At 41.5% G+C, this 13923-nt stretch overlaps 2 protein-coding genes across 6 annotated transcripts in view; one reads left to right on the forward strand and one right to left on the reverse strand.

The window, feature by feature from the left end:
- The window catches only part of LOC148109489 (uncharacterized), a 228587-nt gene extending 220421 nt beyond the window's left edge, over positions 1-8166 (reverse strand). Inside the window, exons 1-2 of one of the 2 annotated variants that reach the window (XM_087864863.1) lie at positions 7754-8166; positions 3932-4027 (exon numbers count right to left, since the gene is read on the reverse strand). In XM_087864863.1, coding sequence (XP_087720989.1) covers positions 3932-4027; positions 7754-8166 — 509 coding nt within the window. Of the gene's footprint in view, positions 1-2452; positions 4028-7344 lie in introns of those variants that run through there. The other variant, XR_015725839.1, reaches the window with a different exon arrangement.
- CYP7B1 (cytochrome P450 family 7 subfamily B member 1) overlaps positions 8147-13923 on the forward strand; it is a 168411-nt gene continuing 162634 nt past the window's right edge. For 3 of the 4 annotated variants that reach the window (XM_045789018.2, XM_045789019.2, XM_087864862.1), the window contains exon 1: positions 8147-8277. In XM_045789018.2, coding sequence (XP_045644974.2) covers positions 8165-8277 — 113 coding nt within the window. In that variant the 5' untranslated portion in view covers positions 8147-8164. The remainder of the gene's footprint in view (positions 8278-13923) is intronic. The other variant, XM_087864861.1, reaches the window with a different exon arrangement.

The raw sequence follows: 13923 nt of genomic DNA on the forward strand, positions 1-13923 counted from the left end.
ATTTATAAATGTAGAAGGGATACATGTTGATATTTGTCAATTCACATATACCCTGATTGAACAATCATTGTCATTAGAGCGTCTTTATGGATGGGAGAGAGAGGATACTGTTCTTCTCTAATTTCCCTAACATCTACTTACATTCTTGAAAGAGAAAATGATTAAATTCACTTAATTTTTTTTAAAATTGGTGTTGTTGAAGATGATGACTATATTTTGAAAATGATACATGCTCATTGTTCAGAAGAAAGTTTTTTGATAGCTTCTAGACACAGGAGACTCCAGCAGCTTGCTCAAATAAAAGATGTGAGTTGAATTGTTTTGCATTAGAAAGGCAGGAGGTTATTTGATATTTGAAGAGGAAAATTCTGGAGGGAAAGTAGAACTAGAGAGGGTCGACCTGTCTGGGAGAAGAGAAAGATGTTTCCTATTGCAATGTGGTCTGAGAAGGCTGGGGACATAAAATGTTGAGAATTTTGTGTGTGTGGAATTTGGTATGCTGTACAACATGACATCTCATAAATTTGCAGCAAAGACTTTACTGCCTGCTGTGTTTGGCTTCTTACAGAAACAAGTGAAGGTACAGAGTTCAGCCTTCTGGTTACTATTTGCCATAGGGTCAAAACAGATTCCACACATGCAGCCATAGATGTTAGGAAGCTCTTGGCTGATGCTGGCTTATGTGTGTATATACCCGTTTAAGTTGTATTTCAACCCTGGTAAGCAAACAATTAGACTGCTTTTCAGAATTATTACAAATCAATTAATTTCTTCTTGTAGTAGTGTACGGTTTGCTCATAAATCAGAATATTCAAAACTTCCAGTATATGCATAATTGCTATTATTAACTGCTTTTATAAATATAAAAATAAGGCAATCTTGGTGGAAAAAATGTCAGACTTCAGAGAAGAAAGGGAAAAGGAATGGATCAACCATGGAAATGCTCATGATCAGAAAACTGGAGGAGGAAATAAGAAAAAAGGTTCAGAATACCTTGCAGGAATGAATTTGACCATTTCCCAGTTGAGCCTTGAATAATTAGGAGAAGGATGGGGAGAAGTTTGGAAACAGAGTGCAAACAATGAGGAATCAGAGAGGAATGGGGGATAAAATAGGAGTGGATTTTTTTCCCCCAGGTTTTAAAGAATGGGGTGTGTATGGAAGGGCCAATCATGAATCCAAGTTGCAACCAGCCTGATAAGAGGGATGGGACTCTGTGAAGGAAGGGTCACTGTGATAGACTGAGTAAATGAAATATAACTTGTAGTGTAAAAGAAAAATTGTCTGAATCTTATCTGCAGCATAAACTTTTTGCCTAATGAAAAGGAAGAGCATAGTATTCCTGAAATGTGCTTAAGTGGTTTTCTGATAAAGTTTCATGGGATTTGGACTTGGGGAAACTCACCCTTGTTGACTGTCACCCATAAGCCAAGAGCCGAGTTATCTTAAGCTGTTGTTTTCCTTTTGTAGCTAATCTAATAATGGTTAGCTAGCATTCTCTTTCTATAATGTTCCTAATCAGAGTAAATGGTTGAATTGACCTAGAGGCTTTCCTTGTTGCAATATTGTACTAAAACTTCGACTCATAAATAGTGTACAGTTTTTCTTTAAGATTAGAATCATTTAATAAACATTGTTATATCATCTCAGAAGCTGAGAGGCTAGTGTTACTATAGTTCTGCTAGTAAAAAAGAAAACAACTCCAAAATGAATGAATCCAAGAATCATCACCATCGATGTGCTATCTGCCCCTGAAATATTTTTTTTTTTAAGATTTTATTTTTAAGTAATCTCTTCAACCAATGTGGGGCTCAAACTCACAACCCTGAGATCAAGAGTCGCATGTTCTACCAACTGGCCAGTCAGGTGCCCCTGCCCCTGATATATTTCTCTGGCACCACAGTAGACACCGTGTATTTAGTGGGCACTGTGTTGTGTTGCTCAGATTCTTTGTCAGAATGGGAGGACCTGTGCTCCCAGATTCTAGGAGTTCACCAGCTGCTTTCAGAAACTATCTTCAGTTAAAGAGAACTCCCTTGTCTAAGGTCACCTTCCTCACCATCCTGAGGGCAGTCCACAAGCAATGGCTTGTTGCTATTGTGCTCTAAAGATCTAAATCTTCACCCTTTTTTTGGGACAAATTCTGAAGGGCCATCTGAGTTCTAGATATCCTTAGGGGCTGGGTCTTGTTGAAACTGCATCCCAGCCCAAACTCTCCGTCTGTCTACGTGTTTGCTTCACTCTCCCGCCCTGGTCCTGATTCTGAAAGTCTGCCCTAATAATAAATTCCTGCACTAGTCTCTCTCTGAGTCTGTTTCCCAGGACTTCTCCTGTAACAGGTAGAAACACCAGAACCTGGCAGGAGAGAGGTGGTGTGGTAGATTTTATTTTGGACCATGACAATTTGTTGTTTTTCTAAGAACCAGCCTGGCTTGATCCAAAAAAAAAAAAGAAAGAAAGAAAGAAAGAAAAGAAAAGTTTTTGAATCATAAAAGTTTCCTTTAGTGAACAGAGCTCTGCTGTAGCTGGGGAGTGAGGGTAGGGGGAATGGTTCTTATGTAAAGGAATGCTCAGAGAAATCCTTGTACTTTCTGTCCTCAGATATCTGGTTTCAAGGGCTAAGTGGGAAATGAAATGTTGGAAAAGCCAGTAAATGAGTCAGAGAAAGAGAGAGAATAAATCTCGAATACTGGCATAAGAAGTAGGGTCAGATCGTGAGAATGAACTAAGGTTTAACATGAATTTGTGAATTTGTAAGCCAGAGTAGTCAAAACTCAAGTGTGTATAAGTAATGCCAAGACTATTAAACAAGAAATGACAAAACTATTTAATCTATTCCTTGCCTCTTGGTGATAATCAGAGCCATCTGTTCCACCATTTTTAAAGCTGCTTCAAAATAATTACATTCCTGTCTTACCTAAAATTGTACTTTATAAAAAAGAGATTTAACTGTAACAACACTCTCTATTGTTGGGTCACTCTGCTCACTAAACAGCATTTTATTTAATAAGCATTTTGCCTGCCATGTCTATATGTGGAAGCTGAGTGCTAGGTTAATACTATAAACTGGCTTTTTGGGAGAAGGGAAAACTAAAGAGGAAATAAGTACCATTGTTTAAATTGTAAAGAAAGCCAGAATAAGAGGAAGTAATTGTAATTTAAGATATTTGTAGTCAGGTTCAGGGCTGGTATTTAAGATGCCTCACTACTTACAATGTGACAAGTGAACAATAACTTTCAGGCTTATAGCAGTCTCAGGTCTCAGTATATACCATTACTGCTATCTCAGCCACAATCACAATAGCCACCTTAAGGAAACAAGAAAGTGGCACGTTTTATATTTTAATTAGGTGGAAGTAGCATATCAACAAGTTAACCCCTCAGCCAGGCTGAATTTGTCTGATTAACTCATTTCTACTTAAACATTATGTCAGTGGAGCAGAAGGTGCTCAAGTGTGAAAAGGGAGAAGCTCCAGGCATTTCCACGGTCATATATTTATTCCTCACAACTTAATCCTCATAAACCTATAGGGAAGGTAGTCTTGTATCATTTTACAGACGGGCAAACTGAGATTAGCCTCAGAGCTAGACAAGGGCTGCCATAGGCCAAGGTACAAAGTAGAGGCCCATTTGTCACCACGGAGTACATTGGTTATGGGCAGCTCAAGGCAAAAACAGGATCCATAAAAACAGAGGTAAGAACGACTGAACAGATATGGTAAAGGGTTAGTGAAAGAAAACTCTAAGGAAGGCAAGATGATACAGTGACAGGACCGGCAACTTCACAGTGGAATGAAGGAGCAAACTAATCACAGGTGCCCTGAAACTCTGTGAGTTTTGTCTTTCTGTTACGGAAAAGGGAAGAATACCTACATCCGAGATGGGTTTTGAAGATTAGATGGGACAATGCATGTAAAACATGAAGCAGTACCTGGCACTTGGCAGGTCCTCGCAATCCGTGTTCTTTTCTTCTTTCCTTTTCTTTCCTTCCTCTGCTTCACAATTTTGCCCAGAGGCGGTCTTAATTCTATAGAAGGGGACGGGAAAACAAAGTCAACACAGAGCTCATGAAGAAGAGGGAAAAGATAACCACAGTCATTATTTAGTTATAGATATGGCTTAAAACCCAATCTATATTTTATGTCAAAAGTTGATAGGATCTTTCAGGCTTGAGTAATTAAATCTGATTTTAGGAACTTCCTGATATTGGGGGGGAAAATGTGCGGAGTCCACTTTGACATTTTCACAAGGGTACTTTCAAATGTTTCCCAACATCTGAAGCCAGAGTGTAATCTCTTTCTCCAGCATGTTATTTGCCTCCCAGGAATTCACAAAATTAAAGCCATATGAGTGCATGTGCTTATAATCTCCGCATTGTCACTCCACAATCTCATATGGACTGGCCTCTTTTTGTTCTCCTCTCTGATGTCAATCCTTTTTGTTCTCTTAGTCCCAGCTCTTTGAAGGAAGGGTCATCTCATTCATTTTTATAGCTCCAGCAGGCCAAGTATAGTGCCATGGACAACACTTGCACTTAACAAAATGTTGCTGAATAAGTAGGTGGATTTGGAGGTCTCAATCCAGTGTATTAGTATTATCAAAGGCAGAGCAGGAGAATTAGGACATACATGTTGAAAAGTAGAGGGATATATCAGAATTCAAGTTCTGGTGACTTTCAAAGGAGCTCTTTAAAGTGAAAAGAGAAGGCCACAAAAGAAATTGGGCCAGAATTTGAGATTAGATTAGAAAGAGAACAGAGAAAGAGGGTGGCATCTCTGACCACCTGGCAGATCAGGGTCACCTGGGGAGGTGACAGAAACTTTGGAGGATGACCCATCATCTGAATTGTCATGGCTCTTACTTTAGAGACTCAAATGTATCACTCTCTCCCTGTACTCTCTCTGATTTCACTTCTGTTTCTGCTTGTATTTCTCTCTCCATTTGTTTCACAATCAGTATTTTCTAGAGAAAGATGACTAGGCCAGATGTTATCTATATTGAACATACTTCCACATCTGCACACCTCAAAGACTAAGGGCCACCTCATGACTCTTTTACATCTGTTAACCCTGGTCGAATTAGTACAGCCAAGGTACACAAGACACCAACATGGGTAACCAATGTTGAAGGAACAATTTGTGGCTTGTTTCTGAAGGGGACTGCTGAGCAGCCAGAATTTTATAGTTGCCTCTCCTGTAAGCTTTATGAAACACTGTGTTGGAATTAAGCTGGAATTGCCAGATTTAGCAATAAAAATATAGGATCCCTAGTTAAATTTGAATTTCATATAAACAACAGATACTAAATGTAGTATTTGGGATATATATGTTAAGATGGCTGCTTAGGTTCCAGGCATAGTGTCTACAAAGCAGTGGAAAAGGGAAGGAGGGAAGCAAAATTGTCTGGTCATTCCTGTTAAGGGCACTTTTCTGAATGAATACCTTAAACTTAGCTTACTGGTGAGATTTTGGTCACATGGTCACATGGTCACACCTAACTACAAGGAAGGCTGAGAAAGCAGTCTTTGTAGTGGATAGTCACATGTTTAGTTAAAAATCAAGGACTGTTACTGAGAAGCAAGGGGGAAGTAGGTACAGAGGAGCAACTAGTCATCTCTGTCAGAAAAGTGATGGGAATAAATGCATGTTTCAGAGGTAAAATAAACTGAACTAGATTGAATATAATGATGCTGATGCTGGGTTATGAAAACAAATAATGAAAAATGTCTTTCAATTTTATTTCAACTAGGTCAGTTTACAGAATGGAGGTCCCTTTTAAAATAAATGGAAAATATAAGAGAAACATACATTCAAAATTTGTTAAGTGCACACCGTTAAGTGTTCGAAGTAAAATACTATACAGGTACTATAGGACTATGACACAGTTGCTAACCAAATCTGGTAGGTGACAGTGTGGTAATCCTTCTTCCACTTTCCTAAGACAGTGTGATTGACTTCGGGTGCTTGCTATTTTTGTTACGAAATAAAATGTTTAGCACAGTGCCTGGTACATAATAAATGTTCAAAGATTGATTAATGCTTAATATTTTTTACTTATATTTTCAAACAGAAGAGTCATCCAGGAGATCAAATGGAAAAGAAAAGAAAAAGTTGAGGATGCTTGTGAAAATTAGTGAGAGGGGCTTTTCTGCAGTGGTTATAGAAATGCACAGCATGGATATCATCCTGTAAGCTGGCTCTGCTGGCCAGGCAGTGATGGGAACCAATTTGTTTTCCCTTCAAGGAGACAGAGTAGCTGTTGGCTCACTGTATCCTTCTGGAGTTCCTGGAAATTTGAATTTACAACAGAAGGAAGGAGGGGCAGTGGAAAGACCATGGAATAAAAGTCAAAGATGAAGATACTCACAAGCATTGGCATTCTAATGCTAGCCCAGCCATTTACAGCTTTAGTGCCAAGGACAGCAATGCAGTTGTAATTCAGTTAGGAAGCATTAAGAGCCAGGTACATGCAAAGTACTTCTAACTATGTTATCTCAACTCCGGGGTAGGGATTCAGGGGTAAGGGGCTAGAGAGTGGGTGCAGACAAGGCTGTCTGAGAGATGGTTTCCACCTTCTACAGCAGGAAATACAGACTTAGATAGAAATAACTCAGATATGGTAGAAAAATGTGATGAGGTGAAAAGTTGAGACAGTGTTAAAAGCATGGAGGAGAAGAGCTTCATCACAAAGAAGTTAGGGATAATTTCTAGAAGAAATTGGGATTTGAGTCGGGCCTTGAGAGGTAGGTAGAATTTTAGTCTTTAGGGGAGAAAGGAAAACTTTCAGGCAGAGCGAGTATCATAAAGGTGTGAAAGGGCAGACTGTGAGGGACACCGTGGCTCGAGATTTAGTGTATATGGAACTGTACTAGCTGTGGGAGTTACACAATGGAGACAAATCGTGGAGGGCTTCTCATTGCAGGTCAAAGATTTATGACTTCGTCACAAAGGCATCATCATTCAGAGTTTTGAATAGGGTAAAAGCAGAATAGGTCTGCGTTGTAGAGATGTGCAATGGGGAGGATGGGCTGGAAAGTTCAAAGGTCTGAGATCCATCAATAAGCTGTTATAATAGTCCAGAGAACCGTGGAAATAAAATCTTACATAAAGTAGAAAACACAGTGGTCTTGGAGCAATCTGGCAAGAATGGTTATTAGTTACTTATCAACTGAGCAACGAGGGTAAATTACTTAACCGGAGTATCATCATATGTTCTCTAAAATACTGCTAAAAATTACATCGCAAGTTGGTGTAGAGAGTAAATAAACATGTGTGAAGTCCCTGGTGAAAGGGCCTTACTCCAGCAAAGATATTTTAAAAGTTTCTCCCTTATCCTAAGAACCACCTGTGGGGCTTGTACCACTTCTATTTCGGCCCTTCGCGTTGTTCTGCAATAGACTGGTCTTTCTTCTCTCTTCCTGGACTGTGTGCCTCACGGCCCCAGTCTCCATTCCCGGCCTCGCGCGGACAAGGCTTCGCACACAGAAGGCTCTCGACAACACACAGTAGGCTCTCGACAAAAGCGTGTGAGCAAACAGAATATGCAGGGCTAAAGAGGCGGCCCCAGACCAGGCCGGAGGCAGCGCACATCACAGGTATCTGCCGCTCGCCTGGTTCTCTGTTCTCAGGGTCGTGCCTAAGAGATCAGCGGTGCCACTGAGCAGCGGACACAGTCCCAACGCTGTTCAGGGAGCAGGCTGGGTCCCTCCTCCTGAGGGGCGCGGGCTAGGGGATGAGGAACCCAAGCGACTCACTTCCAAAACTGAACAGAAATCTCCCTTCTCCAGGCCTTCAGAGGTTCGTCATCAGGAAATCCTAACCCCTTCCCCCTCTTCTTGGCCCTCCTTCCGGCCCCTAGGAACCCGGGCGCCGTTTTCCAGAAGCCGCCTGGCCGGAGGCGGTCGCGGAGCGGGGCGGTGCGCGTGGGTGGGGGCTGGGCTGGGCCGGGCCGGGGGAGGGGAGTGCAAGAACTTTGAGACTCAGCCTCGGGGGCCCGCGGTGACATTCCTGGCAACGCCGCGAGCAGGCCCGCCTCTGGCGCCCGGACCGGGGGAGAGCCGCCGAGAGACGCCGCGGGAAGCAGTAGTGTCGCCGCCCCGAGAGAGACCCCGGGCTGTCCGCTGCGGCCGCGCGGGAACCAGACGGCGGAAGACGTGTCCGCGGGCATGGGCCTTTTCTCGCTGGAGCCATTGCTGCCGCAGCTACGCAGCTTCCCGGGCCTGGCCCTCGCCGCGGCCCTGCTGCTCGTGGTCCTGTGCCTGCGCGCCGGGCGCACCAGGTAAGCGCCCGGGCGGCCTCACCGCGCGGCCGGGCGGCTCGGGCCACGCATGCGCCCTGGGCCCCGCGGACCGTGCGCGACCCGGACGGCCGAGGGAGTACACCCCCCCACCCCCGTGATTTCAAGTGCGGTTAGCCAGAACTTGCTGCGGGGCAGCGGCGTCTTGGGGGATTGTGTGCAATGACAAAGGCTTCTTCTGCCTTTTCCCCATACATACGCATACATATTAAAGCGTTGGGACCGAATTCGATTTGCTGCTCCAGCATAGGTTGTATGTAATAAGCCCTGGGTTTGCATTATTCATTATGCATCACGCATGGCTTCCAAACAGACACATTTTGGTGCCGAGTTACAATGAGTTGATGCTTTATGGCCTAGAATTCGTAGAGCATTTCGAGAGGAATTTTCTTACATTTCCTTCAGTTAAAAGTGAAATGTTTTCAGGAGAATGGCAGTTTATGGTATGAACAATAACTCTGGGTGCTTCTCTGTGCCTCAGTTTACTTCACTGTACCTCATGTGGAAAACGCAATTATAATACCTCATGGGAGTTTGGTGACTACTAAATGAGTTTATAGTGTATATTTTGTGCATTTACTGTATTATTTTTATTAGAACAAAACCAATAACAGCACAACACTAGAAGTGTCACTTCTTTATCTGATTTGAAATGTGGAAGTAGAAACAGATATTCCAAATAGAAGCATTCACTCGAAATCACTATATTTTCTGTTTGCGATTGGATCTGTTTGCGTAGGTACACACACACACACACACACATGTGTGAGAGAGAGAGAGAGAGAGAGAGAGAGAGAGAGAGAGAGAGAGATACAGGTTGTTTCTCAATAGTTTTTGGAAAATGGCACCATTGTACTGCATTCAAATACCTGCAGACATTTCTAGAATGTGCATGGATGAATACTCTAGAAAGGAGTTTTTGCTTTTTTTCCTCATGCAAATTTTCAGTGATTTTCCTGGGGTGTGCCATGCCCTCCCCCAGGTTGCCTTTTCCAGTGGCTGTGCTCTTGCTTTAAAGCTCAACATGAGGATTTAGGACACTTTAATTTCAGTGTTGCTTGATTCTATGTAGGTTCCATCTTCCTCAGTGTCTGTCCCTCAGCCAACGCCGCATTTAAAATAAAACTGATAAATTCAAGATACGATTTGGGTGGTGCTCGGAAACTCAGTTCATTTCCAGCAAGTCATTAATCATATACATATGTTTTTAAAAATCGCCGTTTTTTACTAATAATTGACTTACATATAGATACTTTCTAAATTATTATAAAGACAGCATATAAAAGCAGAGTCTGGTTAGCAAGGTCAACTTGAAAACAAACATGTCCCTATTCTTTCCCTACTTCCCATTCCCTGCAAAAATGACAAAAATTAGTGCTACCAGAACAATATAAAATAAATATAAAATGGTTAAATTCTTCTAAATAAATGACACACAGAGTGGCACTAAATTATGTGTTAAAGGGGACACTTATAACTAAAGGGCTTATTATGAATAGAGGAAAGTGTTCGCTGAAAGTATGATTAGGGAGGGGGCAGTAACACAGATTTTTAAATCCTGCAGTTCTGGAAATCAGAAGTCAGAAATGGGCCTTACTGGCCTCAATCAAGGTGTTTGCAGAGCTTCATTCCTTTCGGTGGAACTAGGGGAGAATCCATTTCCTTATCTCTTCCAGTTTCTAAAGGCCACCAGAATTCAATTCTTTTTTTCATACTCTGGGGCTCCTGCCTCTGTCTTATAAGAAGCCTTGTGATTATGTTGAACCCACCCAGATAATCCAGGATAATCTTCCCATCTCAAGGTCCTTAATTTAGTCACATCTACAAAGCCCTTTTTGTGATATAAGATAACATATTCATAGGTTTGGGGGATTAAGACATGGACATCTTTGGGAAACATCATTCTTCCTACCACAGTGCTCCCTCTAACCTCCAAAGATTTATATTCATGTCACATGGAAATATATCACCCCGTCCCAACATTCACAAAAATCTCAACCTATCACAGTATCAACACAAGGTCCAAGATCTCATATAAATCTCATTCAGCTCCAAAGTCCCAAATCTCACCATTTAAATCATGTAAATTAGTGTGAGGATCTCGACATGATCGGTCCTGGGACAAAAATTCCTGAGAACGTCGTGGGTCTTTCATGTACGTCACAGGGATTGACTCCATCAATAAGAGGCTCCTCCACAGTTTTTTCTTGGATCATTTCATTTGCATTCCTGGCTTCTTTTGACGTAGCGGAGGGGAAACAGTCACATGCCTCATCTTTTCATTGATTGGCCAATATACTACATGCGAATAAGTATGTATGACTAAATTGTCAAAAGTTCAAAATAGCCAACGTGAAACCAATGAATCACTGAAGTAGTAATTAGTAAGAAATTATTGTGCACACACCAAAAAGACAGTTTGCAAACTAGAAGTGGTCAAACCAGAACATGGAATGAGACTCAGGGGTGTATTTTTATAAAGCAGCTTATATAGTGAGAGAGCAGTGACTGTTTCTTCTTCATAGTAGTGGGTTACATTATTACAATTTTCAGTGGTTACCTCATATAAACCTTGGGAAACAATTCAAGTTTTGCGTATCATTTCTAGAGGCACATGCAAGAAATAATCCAGATCAAGTTAGCCTCGAAAAATAAACTAAATTAAGCTTTGCCTGAATGACTAAACTGGTTCTGTCTGCTGAGGGAAGCTTCAAGGCTGGTCTCCATCTATCCTTGATTTGAACAGAATACTGCAACCTTTTGATTTTTCCCAAGCACTAGCAAAATTTTTCTAGCCACATCCCTGGCTTTCTCTCCAGAAGCACTCTTTCTTGACAGTGGATGTCCTAGTTTGCAGTCTGGGTAGGCTGAGAATTTCCCAAAGCATCAGTTCCTGGTTCCTCTGTGCCCAAGAATTCTTTCCTTCTTCTACATCTTCCCTCTCACATTTTACTATAAGCAGCAGGACAAACTAGCCTACCCCTTCAACACTTTGCTGAGAAATCTCCTCAGCTAAATGTCCAAGTTCATCCTGTACAAATTCTGCTTTCCACGTAACTGCAGGACAGAATGTAGCTGAGCTTTCTGCAACTGTAAGACAAGAATCTCTTTTGTCCAGTTTACAGTGGCATGTTCCTCACTTAACCTGAGCCCTCACCAGCAGTGCCTTTAATGTTAATATTTTTGCTTATGGTCTCTTTAGGATGGTGTAAATATTCTTGAAGATGCTATATATGTTCTCTCCCATGGTCCTCACTTTCTTCTGAGTCCTCACTAGGGTAGTTGTTAACATCTGTATTTCTACTCATCATCTGTTTAAGGCAGTCTGGATTTTTTTCTGTCATCTTCCTCAAAATTCTTCGAGCCTCTTCCCATTGCCCAGTCAAAGTCATGTGTATATTTTTAGGTATTTGTCACAGCAGCATACCACCTCCAGGTGCCAAAATTGCACTAGTTTCCTATTGCTGCTATACCGAATATTTACAAATTCAGTAAACAACACAGACTTATTCTCTTACAGTTCTGGAGATCAGAGTCTAACTGGACTAAGATTAAGGTTTTGGCCGAGCTGAGCCCCTTCTGAAGGTGCTGGTGGAGAATAGTAGGTTCTGCGAACACAACTAAACTTGCACTGTGTAAGTCTTCAACCAGAAAAACACCTCGCAGATTAAGCCCAGAAGAGGTTGCCTCACCAAAAGACATTTTCCAGACTACTTCAGAGACAATCCCCTTCCTCAGGAGGTGATTCAAAGAGTCCATGAATTCTGTGACCCCTGACTGTGCCTAACTTGTCTCAGTCATTTTCCTTAACTGGAAAATAGAAACAACAGCTACCACACCAGGTAGATGTGAGAAGCAAAGTACATGAGAAGTGTAAACATATTTTGTAAAGCCTGCTATCACTTCGAAGACGATTGGCTTGTACCATTAAATTTCTTTGTCACTTCCCAGAAACCCTTTTTTCCTAGTTGCTGTTTAGGAGAAAAAAATGGGACAATTTTTCCTTCCCTCCCCCCAACACACATATCCCCATGCCCCGAAAATGCTGTGATTGGTAAGACATAAGATTTAAATGCTGTTAAGATGAGTCAAAGTAAAAATTCAGTGATTTCTTTTCAAGTTGTAAGATGTCAAGGTTATGTACATAATGAGTTATTTTGAAATGTTGATTTGTGGACATCACTGATTCACATAAGTCAATTATTTCCTCTTTCTAATTGATTAATTACTCCCAAACAAGACCTATGGTGCTCTAGATCCCTCACATAATTACCACTGCCTAGACAATGAGAAGAGCTAGGTTGCAGGGGCGCCTGGGTGGCACAGCGGTTAAGCGTCTGCCTTCGGCTCAGGGCGTGATCCCGGCATTGCGGGATCGAGCCCCACGTCAGGCTCCTCCACTATGAGCCTGCTTCTTCCTCTCCCGCTCCCCCTGCTTGTGTTCCCTCTCTCGCTGGCTGTCTCTATCTCTGTCGAATAAATAAATAAAATCTTTAAAAAAAAAAAAAAGAAGAGCTAGGTTGCAATCATTAGTGGGTTTTTTTCTTGTTTCTTCCTCTTTCCTCATAACAAAATATAGGAAAAGGATGTGGGCAGCTGAAAGCAGAGTAATTTTCTACTCAAGATTGTGTTGAATTTAACATGTAGATTTTTATGTTTTTACATAGGAGGTGCTAGAGAGATCTCCAGGCACATTTGTGGCACAAGTAATCAGTTATGCATGATGTTACGCTTTCCCTTACTAAACTGCAGTGTTTGGATTGGTATTGTTACCATTTGAGACAGATTTCAGGCTTGCTTTGCTGTTTTATTTTGTAACTTAAAACAAGAAGGTCCTGAAGGTAGAGAATCTTCCTATTGTGTAATTACAGGAACATGTGAGCTCTGAAAACACTTCACTGTTTATTTGTGTGCTCTTCAAAGTGACCATTTAATATGTTGTTGATGAGGTCAGTGTTAAGGATTGCTGAATGCTGTAATCATATTTGCTGCTCAATCCTGGCAATCCGTTAGAAGATATTATCTGTCTAAGGAAAATCAATTCAGAAGTTATACTAGATCAGTGTAAATCCATTCCTCTACAATAATAAAATCTTGGAGTGCTGACCTTAGAAACGGGGGACTATTTATGCATGTAAAGTCATCCATGGCTTAGTGTTTCCCAACAATGGGACCTTCTTGTAGAAGGCAGTGTAGTGTAAGGCAAAGAGCATGACTATGAAGTCAAAGGGACTTGGATCAAACATCCAGCTCTGCCCCACTATCTGGTTGATTTTTGAGAGGAAGGGAAGGGAAGACAGAAAAGAACAATGTTGAGGCCCTACTTTATGCCATGCTTTGTGCTGAGATGTTTTGCTTATGTTATCTCACTTAATCTTCACTGTGGTTCCTGAGATAACTGTTACTAAGCTAATTTTCAGAAGAAGAGACTAATACAATAACAGATTAGCTCATTTGCCTAAGGTTGCAGATTTACTCAGAAGTAGAAATGGGTTTTTTATTCCAGGTCCCTTATAGCTACGGTAGACAGAACAAAGCCCCCTCAGCCCCAAAGTTGTTCTCACCTTCGTTCCCAGAACCTATGAATATGTTAGGTTACTTGGCAAAGGGGAGATTAAGGTTGCAGAT

Source organism: Ursus americanus, chromosome 9 (genome assembly GCF_024610735.1).
Source record: "Ursus americanus isolate L20-20 chromosome 9, mUrsAme1.1.p, whole genome shotgun sequence".
NCBI classification, from domain to species: domain Eukaryota; kingdom Metazoa; phylum Chordata; class Mammalia; order Carnivora; family Ursidae; genus Ursus; species Ursus americanus.